The 21,360-nt window shown below is 38.2% G+C and overlaps 1 protein-coding gene across 4 annotated transcripts in view; it reads right to left on the bottom strand.

Moving 5' to 3' along the window:
• LOC129449733 (ADAMTS-like protein 1) overlaps positions 1-21,360 on the bottom strand; it is a 174,913-nt gene that overhangs the window by 3,110 nt on the left and 150,443 nt on the right. For 3 of the 4 annotated variants that reach the window (XM_055212099.2, XM_055212100.2, XM_055212101.2), the window contains 11 exons: positions 20,346-20,632; positions 15,428-15,557; positions 11,555-11,765; positions 9,501-9,680; positions 7,225-7,378; positions 5,740-6,772; positions 5,515-5,642; positions 3,099-3,192; positions 1,902-2,082; positions 1,454-1,563; positions 1,104-1,324 (listed from right to left, as the gene is read on the bottom strand). In XM_055212099.2, coding sequence (XP_055068074.2) covers positions 1,104-1,324; positions 1,454-1,563; positions 1,902-2,082; positions 3,099-3,192; positions 5,515-5,642; positions 5,740-6,772; positions 7,225-7,378; positions 9,501-9,680; positions 11,555-11,765; positions 15,428-15,557; positions 20,346-20,632 — 2,729 coding nt within the window. Of the gene's footprint in view, positions 1-1,103; positions 1,325-1,453; positions 1,564-1,901; positions 2,083-3,098; positions 3,193-5,514; positions 5,643-5,739; positions 6,773-7,224; positions 7,379-9,500; positions 9,681-11,554; positions 11,766-15,427; positions 15,558-20,345; positions 20,633-21,360 lie in introns of those variants that run through there. The other variant, XR_008646165.2, reaches the window with a different exon arrangement.

Raw genomic sequence — 21,360 nt, 5'->3', positions numbered from 1 at the left:
GCCTAAATCTATTTTTTTCCTTTTTTATACTTCAGCTGATACACCTCATCAAAATTACTTCTAAGGTACTACTTCAGCTGATTGTAAACTTGAAGATCAGAAGGAATAATGCAAAATGTAAACATATTTAGCCTACACAAAACAAATGCTCAGTGCCATGCTGTGATCAGTTCACTTCATTGCTTTAATTTAACATGAGTAGTTAGTACCTTAACCCCTGATAACTTTGACTATTTTCATATCTTACGTTAACTTGATTGATGATAACTTGATGCTTTCTCGTGTGTCTCCTAAATTCTTCATAGCTAAATCAATGGCACACAACTAAGTAATCAGTGTAGCTCGCGGCCCCCTCTGCTGGTGAAAATAATAATTACATGATTGCTCCGGTCCAGTCCGGTACTACAAAGGCTACATGTTGATCAGGGTTTTTTTTTTTGTGTATTTGCTGGTTGTTTTGGACGTGCTGTAAAACGGGGACTTTTCCGGGGACAGCTCCAGTCGGGGACAGAACACCAAAAAACGTGACTGTCCCCGGAAAAAGGGGACGTCTGGTCACCTTATTTTATAAACATCGGGTAAATAAGAGTACATCATAAAATGTCAGAGCTCCTGACATTTTCAAATCATGTTGGAATAACATGGATCACCAGAATATGGCAAAGTCAACTCTAGCTTTAGTGCATGATGTCACAAAGCATTAAGGGGTCATATATAGCAATTGCTCAAATAAATTCTGAAATGTATTTTCTTTTTCAGTTTCATATGCAAAAAAAGTAAAATAAAAGCATTTTTAAATATTTTGATTAATTATATATTTCTTAATCCTGGTTCTGTAGACCCAGGGCACTACACAGTTTGTGTGTATCTCTCTGCAGATGATTTGAATCAGGTGTGCTAAACAGAGGAGACCCACAAAATGTGCATGTGAAGGACCCCTGAGTTCAGAATGAATAACCTCTGCTCTAAAAATGTGCAGGAATTGAATAAAACATCTATTGTTACTTGTAAAAGACCATGTCAGTAACTCTGGTAGCTAGTGAAAATCTTATTTAATAGTCACTTTAGGTTTTCTTGCTTTCCTCTCTGTTTTTGGCACTCACCTTTTCCACAGGACATGATGTTGCATCGCTGCCAGCTAGGCGGTCGAGGTTTCCAAGCACAGTGGAACTCGCGTGCCGGCTTCCCGCTCCGCCGATGCGAGCAAGTGACGTGACGCGACTGGAATCCGTGACGACCACAAGTGGCGGTGCATTGAGTCCAGGACCCGACTCGCCACTGCAGAGCGCATGCCTCCGTCGTGCAGTTACGCTGTAAAGCAGGCCTAAAGAGGACAAATATGATAAGAACCAAACAATAACAATCTAACAGCCTTAGATTAGTTTATTATATATGGATTATGTTACAAAGTTGTTGCAATTGACCCTTGAACAGACAGAGTTGTTTGTGTTACCTTGGTTGACCGCTGCACATTTGATGTGCCACTCTTGTGCCGTTCTTGTCTTGGCAGAACACATGTCTGTATTGAAGGGCTTGACGTAATCCAATGCAGTGACCTTGGCACTAAAAATACAAATCATAAACACTTTTGAAAATTCAGTAAATGCACTTTAATGACGTAAGGTGGTAATTTAGGGGAAGTTTGCATTCATTTCTAGTGCTGCTGTATGAGCGATCAAGTATCCCTTTTCAAGTAAAAGTCATTAAAAGCAACATTAAAGCTCTTATCATATAATCTCAGGTTGTCCTTTAATTAAAAAAAACTTTTTCTAGAGGTAAAAACAATGATACATAAAAGCACATAAGTACAGCTACACAACCACTGTATACATTTCTAGTATGATGAATCTACACCATACATCAGTATAACTCAAGAATATATGGTATACTCTGATACTTACGGGTCCCCATGGACTGGTTGCCCAGCTAACACATGGTTGAAGGTTACAGTGCCTGGTCACTGCCGGTTTCTTCCCGGTGCAAGCTGCTGATGCCCCTGAAGCCACCTGACAGGTCACAATGCGACTCTGCATCCCACCTCCACAACTTACAGAGCAGGATGACCAAGTGGACACCTGCCATCTGTGTGCATAGAGACGAATCATAGAAAGATGATGATTATACAGAAAAGTATGAGGTACTGACAATTTTACTTAAGATACATGAAACTGTTAAAGTCATTCTTTGAATATGGAACACACACGAGTCTATATGGGATTTGACTTCCTCATAAGATATCCATCAAAATCACAACCCAAGTGCTGAATGAAATCTGGTTACTCGTTTACTGTCAGAGGAAAGTATTGATTTAACCGACTAGACAGGAAGCATATCATTGATCTCAAAAGCCGTTTATGTTGTGACCTCACTTACTTAAGTCACTCTTTTTCTATACCTGATAGATTGTGATCATCTTAAACCATGCACCATGTGCAGAAAACTAAACTATTTTCCTTAATTCCTAAAGGCATTTGAGTGCATTTATCTTGATTAAAAGGTATTAATAGTGGCTTGACTCAGTATTATGGTCTGTAGCATTGTAATTCTTCTGAATCTTCATAATTCTGGTGTTCCAGCTCAGTAGGTATAGAGCATTGCATTAACAACGCAAAGATCATGGGTTCGATGCCCATTGAGCGGACATACTGACTCGCAAATTCGCATTAACCTGTAATCAACTATAAAATAAAGCAGATTTGGCTGTCTTAGGGGAGGACTCAGAGTTTGGAATATTAGCCCGAACCTAGACCCCCCCCCCCCCTTTGACTGGGGAGGGATGCTGCAAAAAACTGTCACAAGGTATGAGACGGCCATATATAGAGACCTCCTCTGTGCGACTGATTGGTTGGATTCTATGACCATGTCCCTTTCAAACTTAGTTAATAAACTTAATAAACATTAAAAATATAGCTTGAATGTATTGCAAGTTGCTTTGGATAAGATTTAAATGTAAAGATAGATTTAGTGTGTTCAAAAAAACGACACCTGAATTTTATTTAATTAACTAAAAGAGTATCAGGAGATGGTGTGCTTATATTGTAGATGGACACTGTGCTGGACTTTAAAGCAAACCCTTTTCTGCAATACCGCATTTGTACCTGTGGGGGCAGTGTTGTCCATGACAAAAGTAGTACTGATTGGTCTTGTTTGAACATTCAGAAGTGTTGCCTTCGCTGCTCACACAGCTACTTCCTTTGAGACAAAATCAATAATAACATATGTTATAATGAAATATGCATAAAACATATAAAATAAAAATAAGTTTTTGAAAAAAACATGAAAAGCTTTTTTGGAAATCTAAAGATTAAGTCAAATGTATTAAAGGAATAATTCACCCAAAATGTACATCAGTTATTTACTCTCAACAGTTTAAATTAACCCAGAAAAAATTTTTTTTTGCATCAAAGCTAAATTCTTTTTCTGAAACTAGTGAGACCATTAACACTGATATTCTCTTTGTAAATGTGCTTGTGAAAACCCAGCTAAAGTTATTTTTGTGATGTACTCTTTATTATTTGATTTTTCCACATTAAAGAATATTCTGTGAAAATATTACCTTGATATCCTTACCTCAAAATCCACATTTACAAGGTGTTTGGATAAAAATGTGTGTTGGCAGTGTGTGAACACAACCACCCTACAATAAAAATATCCACCCACTACTTCTTTTTTAACCCAAACCAGTTTCTTTAGACATGCTGTTTTGATTCTCTTTTCAATGTGATGTCACTTGCATTTAAAGGTACACACATTAAAACAGCTCGTTTTGCTCCTATCCAAATAGGGACGTTTTGGACATGCCTTAAAGCAGTGGTTTCCAACCTTTTTAGCCCTAAGTACCCCCACAGCCCTATCAGTAAGGCTCAAGTACGCCTTCATCGAAACTAAACCAAAGTTGTGTTTTAAAGACAAATAATTATTCATATTAATTCATTAATTAATTATAAACATTAAAGGAAAAAGCACTGACTGATGAAGCATGTTTATTTCAAAAAACCACTATCATTGCGATCAGTGGTTGCATTTTATCAGCTCATTTGCATTTTAAAAGACACACACAATAACGACACATTTTGCTCAGGCCTACAAAATGGCAATTTTGACATGCTATAATTAATTATCTGTAGGGTGTTTTGAGATAAAACTTCACATACGGACTCTGGGAATGCCAAAGACTTATTTTACAAATTAAAAAATTTCATCATATGACCCCTTTAATGGCCAGATTTGCTAACAGCTTGCGCAAACCATCAGTTTTCCTTTTAGAAGCAACATTAATGCGAGGAGAGTATTAAATTAATGCGAGGAGAGTATAAAATTTTGCCAGAGGAACATACTCTTAAAAAAATATATACTTCTTAAAAAATATCTTAAAAAATGATATTACTTAGCTGGAATATCACACTCCGCAGTCCGCATTTTCATTGTGATACCCTGCCGAGGTCTCTTATAGATTGCAATGGTCATTATGGAAATGTGCTTATGTCATTATTGTGCCTGTGTATTTTATTTGCGCCTTTGTAGTAAATCACACGCAAATTTTCCACTACGGGGCTTATTTGGAATTGAGCTCTCACGTCCTTTTTAGTAAATGCCCTAAATTTATTAAAATCGCAATTTAAGTTACTGATAATTAAAGTGTGCAAATAAGTTAAATTATTCTGTTCAAATATAAAAAGAAACAACATGTGTTAAGACATTCTCTATAAATACAAAAGACATCATACGGGACAAAATATTAGCCAAAAACAATGCAAAAGTTTTTTTGCGTCATTTGAAAATGCAATGGCAGCGGTAAAGAATATGATTATTTGAAGATTATTTAGTGTTAATAAACTTTGTGTCTTTAGAAACTATTCAGGTTCAGAAATAATCAGATTGTTCTTGAGTTGGACATCGCTATTACGTTTTGGAGCATGCAGCGCATTTACTCACGACGGCTAATAATTTAATGATAAGATTTAAATTACAAAGTAGTCCTTTTTACACTGCTTTCCTCACAAAAATAAATCTTAGGTAAATGACTGGATAAACGAAAGAAATTTTTATTAAAAGTAATTGAGATCAAAGCAAAATCTAAATCTTTTTGCGTACCCCCTGGAACCCTGTGGTGCTGAATGCTGAATAAAGTAGTATTTTTTGTTATTTTGGGACCATAATGTATTTTCTATGCTTCAACACATTCTAACTAACCCACTGATGTCACATGGACTACTTTGATGATGTTTTTATTTGGGTGAACTATCCCTTTAACAAATTATCTGTGGGGCATTTTGAGCTGAAACTTCACAGACACGTTCTGACTTATTAAAATGAGCATAATATGTGCCCTTTAATACTGACAGAGAAAGATCATGTTAAAGATTGAAATCAATGAGTAAAATCAAATTTTGATCTGGATTAGATATGGATGTCACAGGCAGGCTCACAAATTTACAAGTGAACCTCAGTAGACTTCATCACTACCCACACATTTGTACATAGAGCATGTCAAATGTCTCTAACAGGCCGTACCTGTAGTTTGCAAATGAGATGACAAGGACATGGAGCCCAGACTGTTAGCAGCAGTACATGTGTAGAGTCCAGTGTCTGTCTCAGCAGGTGCTTGAATATGCAGGGAACCATCTGACATTAGTCCTACTCTGCCACGACACAACAACAACAAAAAGACTGATTTTTCACACCTGCTGTACATTCTTTAAAGACCTTACAGATTCTCAAAGCAAAGTGCCATCTTACCTGCTGCTGTTTCTCAGCACTTTCCCATCCTTAGACCATGAGATCACAGGTTCTGGGTTACCCTGCACTTGGCATTTGATTTCTACTTTGACCGTCTCTCTCTGTACCAAAATAAGGCCTCCAACATAGTCCATAATTTCATGCGGGTTCTTGATGTGGTCTCTGGAGGACTTCTGCAAAATAATTGGGCTTTGGGGCTGTCCTCTCCATTGCCTGCTGGTGTGGGAAGACTGTCTCTGTTTGGATCTCTGGAAAGTGGAATCTCGCATGGAGTGCGTTGGACTTTCATGTGGTTGCAGAGTGGATTCATTGTTCTCCCCGTGGCTCTTTGTAAGTTCATCTAGGAGCTGAGAAATCAGCTCATCTTTCTGCGAGCTCTGGACAGCTCCAGAAAGATTTCGTCTGACCTCATCGAGCATCAGCATATCTGTGACTAGCAACTGAGGACTTGAAGTATCCAAAACTAGGTCTTTGTCCAGGTTGGAGCTATTTTTCTCCGCAAAGTCGAGCAGTTCTTTGGAGGTCACACCGTCGAGTGGAAGTTCTTTTAAGTCGAGTAGGTGCCGGACGATTTCATCATAGCGGTCATGTGGCAACAATTCGGTCGCAGATGAGGTTTGGTGAACTTTTGGTGAGTCGCGTAAACCATCTGTGCTCCATAAGTCAGCTTCTGGCACTGAGAGCTTCTGCTTGCTGCCAATAAGCTTCAAGACAAAGTTTTCCTGAGCTTGGCCGGCAACACAAGTGTACGTCCCAGCATCAGAAGTACGGAGCTGTTGAATCTTGACGTAACCCACATGAGATATGGATAGATGAGGCGTGATTTCCAAAGGTTTACCATCTTTCAGCCAGCGGACTTGACCTTTGCGGAAATGTCGGGTAGGGCAGCGGAGCACCACAGGTGTCCAGGGCAGCAAGTAGGCAAAACCGCCCACCACAAAGTGTAACTTCTTGCCTTTTCTCCATTGTATGTACACGTTTCTTTGAGCCAAGATGGTTGGCTCGGGTTTCACGGCTACTGGCTTGAACAACCCTGAAATGAAATAAACAACATGAAGCAAAAGATATGCTACGTGGAGGACTGCATTCCCAAATGTGCTATTACAACCAAGAGGTGAGGAACCGTACTGGAAGAGTTTCAAGCCCGCTGCTCTTCAAGCAAAACCCATTTGGCACAGTCATCGTATACTTCTATACAGTCCATCACTCTTATTTTCGACTGTCCTCGAATTACTTTCTCACTATTCAATCCCACAACATTTTGTACATGTCTCTTCCCATTTCAATTCATCTCCTCCCTCACTCTTTAAACCAGCTGAACTGCACAAGTATGTGCCGTGCCGAGCGTTTCTTGGCATGTAACATGTATGTCAAATAAACAATTTTAGACATACAAATCTGAGTGAAACAACGCGCTGGCTACAGGATCAATCACAGCTCAGCTTGAATGTCTAAATGTTGATTTATAAATGTATCATGTCTTACTCTCACACGGTCCAAGGAGGCATGATCGGACCGTTGGTGGTTTTGGAGCTGCAGAACAGGCCTCAGGAACCATTGTTCGGTACTGTCCTCTTTCTCCGAGTACTTTACACACCACCAACAACCTTTGGGTACCTTCTCCACAAGTAGCAGAACACTAGGAAGAACATAATATCCTGGTTATTGACAAAACAGAGTAATTGTCTTTAGTAACTACTGCATAGTTATTACAGTTTATTTTATTATTATTTGAATTTTAGCTGTTATTTTTCATATTTTTTAGCTTTCGTGTTAATTTTTGCTTAATTTTTAATTTTTTTTGTCATTTTATTAGGTTTATCTCTTTTTTTCCAAAAATTTAAGATGAAGGTTTTTTTTGTTTTGAATTTTTTGTGTTTTAGTATTTCTTTTGTTTCAGTTAATAATTGTAGTACCTCATCTTTAACTAATTAGTTTTTCTAAAGTGACATTTCTATTTATCATTTACTTCCAAGTATTTCGACAAAAATGTAAGCATCTCTTTTATTTGGTCCCAATTAACAGACGTGTTTTAAACTGTTTTAGATTCACAAGAAAATTCTTAAATGCCATTCTCTTTCGAGGGAACTCAATGTCATGACAATTACACTTGTAGACGCAGCGTCTCGTTCCCCCATTTCCTTAATTTCAAAGTTAAGGAGAAAGTTAAGGATATTTAGTATTCTTCGAAAACCTAAGTAAGATACTTTTTCTTTAGATTGTACTGAAGAATAAACTTAAGAAGTTTTAAAAATCTCAAAAGGGACTGTAAGATGTGTGTATTGTATAGTCAGGAATTGCAATTTTAACTGTTTACTTCCAAAGGATCATTTTAGTAACAAAGAATTTCATACTGATGTAACAATGATCACGTATACCATTTTTACCTCAGCAATATTTACTCTTTGTAAATGAAGGGTTAACAAATTATTATGTCCATATTAAATTTCTTTGTGAAACTACCAGACTACCACACTACATATAACTACCAAACTACAATATATACATTTATTGTTACCTCAAGAGCATGCTTAAATATGTACAATAAATAAGTCCATTATTTCATTCTAAGGAAAATTCAGATTTTTAAGAAAATTAACTCTTTCCCTGTTAACATTTTTTTTCAAAGTTGCCAGCCAGCATTTTTATGATTTACACAAAATGTAATGCTTTCCAAAAATACTTCTACTTTACATACATAAACATACAATATATCAAATGAAAGAACAGACAGTCTGCTTTAAAAAAATCTTTTTATCCTGTCTTCATTTGTTCTTTTTATCACCTCTCAAATATGGGGATACCACATTTTGAACAAAAAGCTGATATAATTTCATTTTTGTAAAAAGCTTTTGTTAAACATTAGAATCATAATGATGATCAAAACATACACAGAGTATTTGCTGTTTTTGTAACCATAGATGCTGCATTGTTTTATAAAGTGGGTAACAGCGCCACCTACTGCATAATACCGGAAATATACATTGACAGAATTTTCCGTCATTGGCGGGGAAAGATTTAAGATGTTGTTAAGTAAATATTTCAGAACTTACGAAATTTTCGAGAATTACACTTAGAAACAATGTTACAAACGTTGTAAAATTAATCCTAAGAACGTTATTATATTTTGTCTAAAGAAACACTTTCGTGAATCCAGCCCCAGGACTTTCAACATTAACCACAATGTGTAGGGGTGCGAGGGCACAAACTAATGTGGGATTAGTTGTAACACGGACTGTTTACATTGTTGCACAAGGTTGAGCGTTTTATTTTTCCGGTATTTTTTTCACACTGCCAAATGATGATCCCCCACAAATTATTCGAAATGTTTTTCCAGAGAGTTATTGATGAACTTTTTTCATAATATGTTTTTTTTTTCGGTTTCTAAGTTGGGTGTGTAAGATACCAAATCCAATGCTATATCATATTAATCAGTGTTTTGTTGACTAAAACATAGCATTATTTTGAAATATGTTTGCCGCTCTTAGTAACTTTTTTGGTGGGCTTGAAAATATGTTGACCCAGCGGGGTTAACTGTAATGCTGTGTTACAACTAACCCCTCAGCACTTACGATATGAAAACTGATCAAGAGCCTTGTCGAGAGCTTCGAGCGTGACAGAGCACACATAACAAACAATAAAACAGTAGGGTTTGCGTAGCTGCGGACAGTAACATATGAGCGGTAATCACAGATAGATTGAGAATTACACAAGAGAAAAACTGTTTTTAAACTCAGTTTAAGTGAGAACACGTGTCTGACCTGAGTCCAGTTTGTGGAGACCCATTGAGCAGGGCAGTCCACTGTGCCGCAGGGCTGAACGGAGGGTAAACTCGGTGTGGGGCAGAAGGTTTCGGGTAATTCTAGAAGACTTCCGTCAGCCATGCGCTGCTTGCATACGATCTCTCTCTTCTGACTGCCACCTCCACAGCTACGAGAGCACTGCAGGGAAACAAAGCAAAGTTTGCCTCTCATCGGATTTTAACCAGCCGTGACCGTGATAAGCAATGATTTCTTCATCGTCTTGTTGGGTGGCTCTGCTCGTTCATAAATTTCACTGGTTGTTTTTACAGGGGTCAAATAATGCAATTTCATGTTTTTTTTTGTCTTTGGAGTGGTTAAAGCTGTTTGTGCATACCGAAGATCTGTAAAGTAGCAAAGATTAAAGTCTCAAACCCTTCTAAAACGCCTCATTAAAACATATCTACATCACTGTATCCCACAAATGTATCCAAGGGTGACGTAACTTTTATTCTCGGTGTAGTATTGTTGTCACTGTCGCCATGCTGTAGAGACACTGTGCTTTGGGAGCTGATATTTCAAATTTTAGAAAGGGGTGTACCATTTCACCGGCCCAATTTAGTTCACGAATGACTATATTAAAATAATATCAATAAATCCTCAGTAAAATATAAGCCTGCAATAGTGCACTGTTATCTGCAGACTTGCAATTCATTGTATTTTTCAAATTTCCAATTCAGTGCAAATACAGTAGGCAAACAATTATGACTTTTGCTGACCAAGACCGACAAAAAATTTATTAAAAGTTGTGATTTTCTAGGCGTATATATTGCTAGGAACTATATTTTCAAACTGGAGTAATAATCAGCGATTTTGCTGCTGTAACATGGCTGCAGCAGGAGTAGTGATATTACCCACTGCCTGAAAATAGTCCCCTTGGTTATTTCAATAGCAGGGGACTATTTTCGGGCAGTGCGTAATATCACTACGCCCTGCTGCAGCAATGTTACAGCAGCAAAGTCCTTGATTATTACGCCAGAATGAGAGTATCATCCTAGCCATATCTGCCTAGAAAATCGCAACTTTTAATTTTCTGTCTGTCGTAGTACACGATTGAACTACAGAAGAGTCGAGTTTTAAATAGGAAAAATATCGAAACTCTTTGGTTATTTTTTAGCGCGATGCTAATGGTCTAATCAGATTCAATGGATTTAGGGTGGCCATTCGTGCCAGTTCCGCCGGACACATCCCGAACATGTTTTCGGTTTAATTCTTCGGAAGTCGCGTTGGTCGACCGCATACGTCATCAAGGTTTAATATTTCGGGTTCAATTTCAGAAAAGCAATCGTTACATTTCAAGGTAAGAATGAAACTATAATGATTGTATGTCTTAAAAGAAATACATCTTAATTTTTGTATGTATTTTAACTGAAATGTGAGAGCCTCGATGACGTCGAGCAACGCGACTTGAACCGAAAACATGTCTGGCGGAACTGGCACGAATGGCCACCCTAAATGGATTGTGCTAAGCTATGCTAAAAGTGCTAGCGCCAGACCTGGAGATCAGCTGAATGGATTCCAAAACAGTACAAATCAAACACTAGGAGAGCTGAAAAATGAGAATATTTTTTAAAAAGGGGATTAACCCTTAAATTGACCCTAATGCAAGAACTCTTCCAATAAGTGGTCAGGACTCGGGACACAATTAACCATTTAATGTATGGTTTGTTTGGAGAGGGCAATATTTGGCCGAGACAAATATGTAGGCTATTGCTACAAATATACCGTGCTGCCTATGACTTTTTGTGGTTTTGTTGTCCAGGGTCACATATGGGATTACATGAGTAAATTATGAGAATTCTTTAGTTTTTGGTGACGTAATTTCTACTGAAACAGGAAGTTGGGACTGGGCATTTTGAGTGATAAATAAAGCCATTAAGAAAGAGGACAAAATCAACTAATGTTGAGTACATAGAGCTGCTACATTTATTTTTGGCACAAGTGAGTGCAGAGAACATGGCAAGATTCGCACCTGCTGATGAATGTGTTCAGCGTTTTGATCTAAAGTGTCTCACCTGACTCCATTCTTGTACTTCCCATGTTGGCGGACAGTCGAAACGGTTGCAAGCTTGGACAGAGCTGGGCTTGGGTTGTCGACAGTTCTCATCTTTGACCTTCTCTGTGTGGTTACTGTGTGATCCAGTTCTCAGCACACAGGTTACAGCACGTGTCTGGAGACCAACTCCACATGTGGCCGAGCAGAAGCTCCAAGACTCCATTTCCCACCTGGAAAAACAAAGATAAAAATCAGGCATGGAAAGAGGTCTTATTGTTTAATTTAGTGGCACAGGAAAAAAGGTGAAGACTTTAGGATTGCTTTACTATCCATCCAAATTTGAGATTTGCGACCATGCCCCTAAAAGCCCAGCTAAAGTCATTATTTTGTGATTTACTATTTTGAAGAACATTCTGTGAAAATATCACTTTGATATCTTTAATTCTGAGTGTGTATTGTCACCACAAATATTGAAATCAATGATCTGATGCTCCTAGTCTAGTTTCAAAAGCTTACGCCACCATGAGAATATACACAGTTTGTTGGATGTGAACCAACAACCACATGATCCCAAAACTTTAGTTTCAATGGTGCCTTCGACACAAGATCCACCTTTTGACCTTAAGCGTGGCAACAGCTGAGGCTATTTGGCCGGTGTATCTAAACCTTTGGGACCACCGGGCCAGTTGAAGCCCAGCTGGTGGACCCCACCGCTTGGCAGTCAGCCTGGGTCTCCCCCAGTGAATTGACATTTTAGACAAGAAGAAAAACTTTAGATTCTCCTTACAAGGGAAAAGTACCAAAAATAGGATGGGATATTTCATCTCAATTGTGGCCAAGGGAAACAGGGTGAACACAAAGTTTGTTGTGCTTGAAAATAAACGAAACACTTGAGAAAACAGGCAGTGGAAAGATAGAACACCGCTGCGTTTTTATACCCGTGACGTGAGGTGTGGAATACCAGCACAATGGGAAACGGAGAGGAGGTGCGGATTTTCCGACAGCAGACCACCGCAATTATTACTTTACATTCTGCAAATGGTTTAGATATTTTAACACCGAGACCTCAATGCCTCGTAAATCTTTTGACAGGAGAGCTGCAAAATGTATGAAACAGTATTTCAACTCATGAAAAATTATATCCTATCATTAGCAAACACTGTTAAATCTTTATATTCACAGATGCACATTGCAGGTGACCGACAGTGTGAATATCTGCAGTTCCATGAATCCCTGCAATGATATTTGGTTATTTAGAAAAGGGGAGTGAGCGGTGGATCCAGTGAATGTGTTTGACAGGTAAGTTTCCTGCTCTGCTTCGTGTGGAGCGAGTATTTGTTAGGAGAATGAGCAGGTTTGACATCCCAGCACTTTTTAATGCAGCGGGGATGAAATACAATTCTAACAGTGTCCGTCTCAAAACCCATCGTTCCAGCAGGGGCGAACAACCTTCATTTCCTGACCTTGGTGGGGAGCTTCATAATAAACCTGATAGGACACTGTGGCTTCTTAACGTCACATTTCTTAAAGGTAATAATGAAAAGAGTCATTGCAGGTTATCTTGTAACGTTTGCAAAAAATGCAACTGAAATGATGACATACAGCGGCCCAAAAGTATATAAGCCACACTTTTGAATGCATTATTAGATAATATGATATCATATCATACTGGACGTTTTTCACAACTAGCTTTGCTTTTGCAGCCATTTTGCAATTAGATTTAACCAGCTATTAATTTTTACTGAATGTAGGAAGTCAGTTCCCCTCAAATTCTTCTTCACAGAGGCGTTTCCTATAGCAGAATAAACACAGGTGTAATTCATCACATTTACTATATACACGTTCAACTGTGTTTGACAAGCAGAAAGTGTCCAAACATTTCACCTTCACTTACAGTCTTTAAACTCAACAACTTTAGTCTAAAGTATAATGCTGTGTTTATTTCTTAAGAATAAAGGCTGTTTGGTTTGATGTTTTGATATTTAATGCCGTGACATTCTTAGATTTGTAGTTTTGCAGCAAGTGCCCAAATGAGACTTCCGAATTTTCAGCAGCTTCACAATGTCGCATGATTCTCAAAGTGTTAGCTTTTCAGTTCAAACCATATTAATCATATACAAGTTTAGAAACTCAGAAATGTTTTTCACACTATAAAGGTGCATCACAATATCATAGAAGAACCATTTTTGTCTGAATGGTTCCATAAAGAACTTTTAAAGGTGCAGTGTGTAATTTTTAAAAGGATCTCTTGACAGAAATGCAAAATGAAATATAAAACTATATTATCAGGGGTGTATAAAGACCTTTCATAATGAACAATTATGTGTTTATTACCTTAGAATGAGACGTTTTTATCTACATACACGGGGGGGTCCCCTTACATGGAAGCCACCATGACATACATACATACATATTATAATTTGTCATTTATTTATTGTAAATCTTATTCATTTTAGCATTTTAATTTAAATCAAATTTGAAACTGTTAGCATTAGTTAATGCAACATCAATTACTAATACCAATTACTGTAATGACATAAACAAGAATTAATAAATGCTTATATACAATATAATGTTCATTTTTCGTTCATAATGCATTTACTAATGTGAACAAATACAACCTTTTTGTAAAGTGTTACAGAAATGTGCGTTTTTATTATTATTAAGTAGTACACATAAACAAATAATTTTGTGTTTTTTCTGTTCCACAGTCATAGCTCTAAGAGTATGAACCCTGAACGAGCAACTTGAATCAAACTCGTGTACAATTCGACGTACAAATGTTATTAAAGGTAGAAAAGTGATTGAGTTAAGAGCCGTGAGAGATTTTCTCTCAATACTGTTTGATTAACACGAGTGACAGACAGGAGCAAAATTAGATAACTTCCCCTTTAAGACCGAAGTCTGACACCGGATCTAATATACTGTTACACATGTGTTTTCTCTTTTAGCTGTTTACTTTCTCTTAAGCCCTGAATTGTCGTGATTTTATGAGGACAGTTGCAAAAACCGGGACTTTTGACGCATTTTTGTATTAAAGGCTAATTCAGCGGCAAAAATACTCACAAGCTTAATGAGAAGCGGATACGCGGCTTTCACGCTCCTCTCAAACAGAAACAGGTATATAGCGCATATAGCACTGTTGTTTGTGTTTCAATGTCTTAAAATCACTTAATTTAAAACTGCGGTGTACAAATGTTAAGCTTTTATGACCACGCGCACAGCAACGTGACGTGGACGCGTAACCTCGAATGAGAAAATACTACGAGTTAAGTGTGTGCACTCAATCTGCAGACTGCTTAAACTTCGGCAGCAAATGAGGGGGCTATAAATTGTAAAACATAACCCGCCAAAGTGGCTAGTAATTTGACATCGTTACCACAATAGCTGGACATGATTTTCATAATTTCATTTACTGCTACCCTGTCGCAGACCCCCCTCACCCCTCATTTTCAAAAACTCATCGGAACTAGACGAATCACAAGAATGACCTATTTTGGATCAAAAACGGCGAATTTCGCCGAAAGGTGACAAGTTTGCACCCCTGTATGTGTTTCAAAAGCGAGGGGTGAGCAGTGTACTTAGCTGTTGGTTGCAGTTCGCAACCTCACCACTAGATGCCACTAAAATTTACACACTGCACCTTTAAAGCCAGTTCACACTGGTCAGACAACTACCATCTCCAACAGACACCAACAGACATCCAAATTCTAAAGTCATATTTACTTTGATCCAACAACTCCCAACAGGGGTCTCACACTGGTCAGACAGACTCCAACAGACGCGTCAATTAGTTTAGAAAGGTGACGATAGTTAAAATGAAAGAACAGACCCCCTGTTTTTAAACAAACAAACTTGTAAGACAAACAAAAGTGTAAGCAATGTGAGTCACCTGGGAGGACATGGCTCAGTGTTACAGCTCTGAAGTAGCTGCGGTGGCCTGCGAGCACTAACACACAGCGTCTCATCCACCGCTTCTCTCGTCTGCTTATTGAGACAAATCACAACGGCCTCTTGCATTCCTGAGGAGCAAGCAAAGGAAATATGGATTAGTAAGTGTCAGGAATTTCAGCTTTCAAGCATTTCTCTCCAAAAACAATTACAGATAGATTTAAAAACTCCAATCTGGTATCAAAGTGAAAAGCCACATCTGATTTTCAACCAGTCGCTCCCACTTTAAGCAAATGGCACCATGTGCAGATACGTGCGTGTCTTACCCGTATTAGACAGTCACCAGACAGATCAAGTCTGTTTATACTCAACATGTCAGCAACCCCGACGTCACGATTTCTGGTTCCTGTTGTGCATTCATCCAGATTTTGTCACTTTACATGTGTCTGTTTTAGCCCTTTTTGAGTGAATCATGCCAGATGAACTCGCACTGGCTTGAAAACAAAAGATTTACCGAGCAGCGAGACCAGACATGATGTAGACTTTCAAGGGGAGTAGAGATAACACAACTCAACATTCTCAAATGTACCAAAAAATATAATCCCATGAACAAACAGTGTTGTTATGATATAAAACCATACAGAAGTAGCAGATGTTAACTACACCTGAAACAGATTTAGCCCCAACCACTTCACAAGCCACCTGAAATGATACCCTCGCTTATGTGAATCTGTGACTATATAATCATTTAAAATACTGTAGGCTTTAAAAACAGGGAGGGAGCGTAATGGGTGTAATTTTCATGAACCGCAATGTGAAATTGATCTCGGAATGGTTTTTGAGTGAATGTTTAACCAAAACAGAAATATAGAGGGGTCCCTTAATAAGCATATGACAGCAAGTGAGGGGTAATGATAAATCGGCTCAGTCATAACATTAATTTGTAGGTCAACCTCGAAGGCTAATGCGCTACGGGTTCCCACGGGTATTTCAAATGGGTTTTTGGAGACCAGTTTTTGATTTATGAGTAAAATAAGATCTGTGGTTAACAATACTTAAGACTTTCATGTATTGCTCTACAGAAAAAATTAGAGAGCGTTAAACCAAAAAACACTTAGTACAAACAAGTACTAAACAGTCGTCTAATTTAGGAGTCTTTTTGTCAGCTAAACCCCCTTAACCAAAGTTATTTATTTAAAGTACCCTATGCAAAATAAAGTAAGTATTTCAATTATTTAAAGGTGCACTGTAAAAAGTGAAAAGTTTAAACAACACATTTTTTAGGTGTTACCAATTTAAGTATTTTCAATTTTCAAGCTGATCCAAATTTTCACTTTTTACAGTGTGCAGATTTCAACGATGAGGTGCGTGCTGTAACTCTGTCTGACGCAGCCCCCGCTAGCTTAGCTTAGCACAAAGTCTGGAAGTGAATGGCTCATATCAAGCGCTGTCTCATATGACCTTGTTATTTGTACACGGTGTGACTTTACAAATCACAACACATAAATAGGAAAATGTTCGCGTTATTTTGTCACTTATTGGGAGCAGTTTGCTAGCTGGAGCCATTTACTTCCAGTTTTTGTGCTAAGCTAAGCTAGCGGTGGGTGCGTCAGACAGAGTTACAGCATGTACGGAGATGAGAAAGGTATGTATGGACTTATCTAACTCCGGGGGATACGGTGAATAAGCTAAATTCCCAAAATCTGGGCGTGTTCCTTTAAGTGTTGGGGTCCATTAAAGTCCATTAAAATGAGAAAAATCCTGGATTGTTTTCCTTAAAAAACATAATTCCTTGACTGAACAAAGAAAGACATAAACATTTTGTATGACATGGTGGTGAGTACCGGTAAATTATCTGGATTTTTTTTTTACTAATCCTTTAATGTTATTATTACCTGTTATTTAATGTTCATCTGTTCATTTTCCTTTATTGGTAAAAAAATGTATCCGTCCAATTTTTTATTTTATGATTTAATTATAACTGATTCATTAACTCACAAACCTCTGCAATTCCACTGCAGACCACCAGGATGTGGAGAACCCCAGATTGGGTCTAATTCATTAGAAACTTGCATCTATTCTATAGAGGACCCCAAGAGTCATGCAAAATGTATTATAAAACGGTTAGTTTCAATCCTTGATTCTGATTGGTCAATAGGTGTGCTTTATTCACAATAAAACACTGCTATGACCGCTTCACCCAACGGTTCTATTTAATATCACTGCGCCCTTAGCAACACCCTTAGCAACACATAAACATATAATGAGACAAAGTCTGAGAACAGTTTGATGTTTTTATTTGAACTTTCATGTTGTTGTTCGCAGTCAGGGACTATTTTTTCTAGCGGAAGGAATGCTTTTATTAATTTAACTTCATGAAAGTTGCACTAATATTTTTTTTACTTTAATATTGTGTGGTAACCGTTTTATAAAAGCAATAAGGTACTCGAGGCAAGTGCTGTATCGTGAATAAGTAACGGCTGAAGGGGTTGCAGGCACTCCGCTTCGCGTCGTGCCTAACAACGCCCTTCAGCCGTTACTTATTCACGATACAGCACAGCCTCTCGTACCTTATTGCTTACATAAAGAACTTCAATATTTAATAACTACCTGGACAATAAAAATAGCAATTAATAGATTTGTTTAAAAATTCATGAATTAATCTATAAATAAATAGACAAAGTTACAAAAAAAATCATTATGTAACATTTTATTAGCCAATAAAAAGTGAGATTATAAAAATACTGTAGACTCTTTGAGGCTGTTTACACTTGGCATTAACATGTGTTTTCGTCGATCGGATCACAAGTGGACGACGTTAATGCCAGGTTTAAACGGTGTTCAAAACGTTTTGAGCTCGTCCACTTTTGACCACTTTCAACCACATCCAGAGGTGGTCGAAACCACTTTCGATCGGATCGCTTTGGAGTTGCGGAACGCACATGTGGTTGAATGCGTTCGAACCGCCACACGCGACCGCCTTCTCTCCGCCCATTTATCTAATCTGAGATATTAAACACAAGTTTTACGTCTTTTTTGACTTCTGGCGTGAACATTCGGTGAACAGCGCTATTTTTAGACTTTCATTGATAAAACTAAGTAGTTGATCTCCGTAGTTTAGTTTTGAAAGCGTGTGAAAGGTGCGCGATCCTATTTCATCAATTGCGCTGAAAATTCAAAGAAAGCTCTTACATACTCATGTACAAAACACTGTGCAGCATGTTTACTTGCTAAATAATATTAGTTCGCGTCCATATAAACTCATCATTACTCCCGCTCGGGTTTGAATGACAGCAGAGAGACTCGCCCACCGTCTCACAGACCACCCCCTCAGAGTATTCAGCACAGAAGCGGTCGAAAGTGGACAAAAGAGACGGATTTAAATACCAGGTGTAAACGTAATGTGTCTCTCTCGTCCACTTGTGATCCTATCGATGAAAACACATCTTAATACCAAGTGTAAACAGCCCCTTTGGGTCCTCATCCGAGATCTATAAATCTGCGCATGACGTACAATCAGAGCCAATCAGCGAGCTTGTTACATCCACCTGGCCATAGCTAATTTGCATTTCTCATTTGACCATTTGCAAGGACCCAAAGAGTCACGGAAAAGCTAAATAGAGAGGCTGAAACAAAAAGCAAATCGAATAGCGAAAAGAACACAATTTAAAATGCAAGTTTGACGTATGACTGTGCAATTTATCTTGCTGAGCTAAACGTCAAAGTCTATTAATCTAATTTTTCCCATACACTTTATTTGAATCAATTCACTATTCTAAAAAAACCCTAAAACAAAACCCATGGACCTTTAGGGCCACATGCCAAACAGCTCTATTAGGCCAAAAATAAATGAGTTAGGAAAGGGCCACTCTTTAAAAAGGACTAAGCAATAAATTCATATTTTTTATGTCGGATGTTTAAGAAAGATGGAAACAAGAAAGGTTTGACGTTTACAAGCCTCGTGCTAGCAGAAATATATTTCTATGTGCCAGACCGAGAGACTGAATATGGTAGCCATTCATTTTTGTAAGCTTGAAGGAATGCAGATGTGAACGAGACACACAGACACACAAAGATGAATATGTACAGTTCACATGAAGGAATACACACACATTTACTCCAGCTCTGATGATAAAACCCACATTATCCAATGACGTTTAGCTTTTGTCTAAACACACTGATTACATCCAATAAACTCCAATTAACATCAAAACAAGCAGAGCTCTTTTATGGCTATTCCAGAGAGGAAATGCAAAGACATCTCTCCCGAAACTTCCTGCCCATTGTGACAGCCTTAGTCTGTCTTGAAATGAAGCAGAAAAGTGTTGCCCCCATCAAAGACATTGCGAGCGTGATGTTACACAGGACTCCAGTCTTTTATACGTGTGTATTTGAATCTGACAATAGGGGACGAGGGGTCATTGCCAACCATGAGAAACAAGCCACATAAGAGGCACAAACTGTCAGAATGTCAGTTTCCTAAAAACTACATGTGCCTTTGTCAAGGGTTTACTGCATTTATGTGGCAGATGCCTATATTCAAAGCGACTTCCAGCTCATTCAATGTGCATTTGTATTAGTATATGTGTTCCTTGGGAGTCGAACCCATTACCTTTGCGGTGCTAATGCGATGCTCTACCAATTGAGCTAATGGAGTTCTGGATTAGGGGGTCAGAAGGGGAATTAGTCTTGTTTACCAAAAAGTACTGTGGTAATAACAATGCACTTTTTGTCTTCTCAAACATAAGTGTTCATGTAGCACTTTGCATAAGAGTAGCGCAAAGTTTAATCTCGGGGGAACACATGTACTGATAAAACGTATACCTTGAATGCACTGCAACTTGCTGTGGATAAAAGCATCTGCCAGCTGCTGCGTAAATGTACTGTAATGTAAATGTGTAAGACGGCAAGTATCTTACCACCAGCACAAGTTGCTGAACATTCAGTGAAGCCCTCATATTCCCAGTCATGCAGTTCCTCTCTCTCCGAAGTGAGGGTCATTTCTATCTCCTCCTCTGTTGTACCGCCAGAGCATGGGGTTCGATAACAGGGCTGACTCTCGGGTGGTTTCGGTCCCTCGCATTCGTCATCTGGGAGGTCCTCGATGGTCTGTGAGAAGGTCAGGAGCATCTGACACTTAACGGTTCTCCTCTGAATGCCAGCACCGCACGTTCTGCTGCATGCACCCCATGCTCCTCTGATAAACCTGATAAACAACCCAACAGAAAGATTACAAATCGAATCTCTAGTACATATTTCAATGGTGTTAATAGACGCAAAAAGGCAAACATGAGGTGTTTGTTTTCTTTAAAACAGTTCCCATCTACAAGTAAATGTATCTTGATTTAGGAATTTTGAGACAATTCCTATCTCCAAATAAATGTAACTTAATTTTTAGATATTTGTACTGGAAAACAAGAAAATACTCAGTAAGAAATATATATTTTTTGCAGTGTAGAATAGCCTAATATATTTAGCTACATCCTCTTACTTTAGGGTATGCTAAAAATTATCACATTTTTTCCTATGCTCTTCCATGAATGGGAAAAATTTTTACTTATGAAACATATTTGAAAAGTCTTAATTTAGCTCCGCCCTTGAACAATTTACACACACATGCACGCACGCACACACACACATGCATGCACACGCACACTACTGGTAGATCCCAAAAAGACTCAAAATATACTTCAGTATTAATAAAAATTTCCTCTATGAAAAACGTGATTATTCTGGCATTTGCTTCATCCTCACACATTTAATTCATTTGCAGCTAAGTTCATAAACTGCACAAGTATTTCTGAAATCCAGCCGAATCCCGGAGCTCACTCAACAGCTGTAAGGCATTAGAGCCCAAGACTCTTGAATAAATTGCTTTGATGCATCCTTCCTCCTAGTTAAGATTGAAGCGAGAAAGGGGAAATACTTTGAGAT

The sequence above is a fragment of the Misgurnus anguillicaudatus genome, chromosome 21, assembly GCF_027580225.2.
Source record: "Misgurnus anguillicaudatus chromosome 21, ASM2758022v2, whole genome shotgun sequence".
Lineage (NCBI taxonomy): Eukaryota > Metazoa > Chordata > Actinopteri > Cypriniformes > Cobitidae > Misgurnus > Misgurnus anguillicaudatus.
This window is presented reverse-complemented; position numbering and strand designations above follow the sequence as displayed.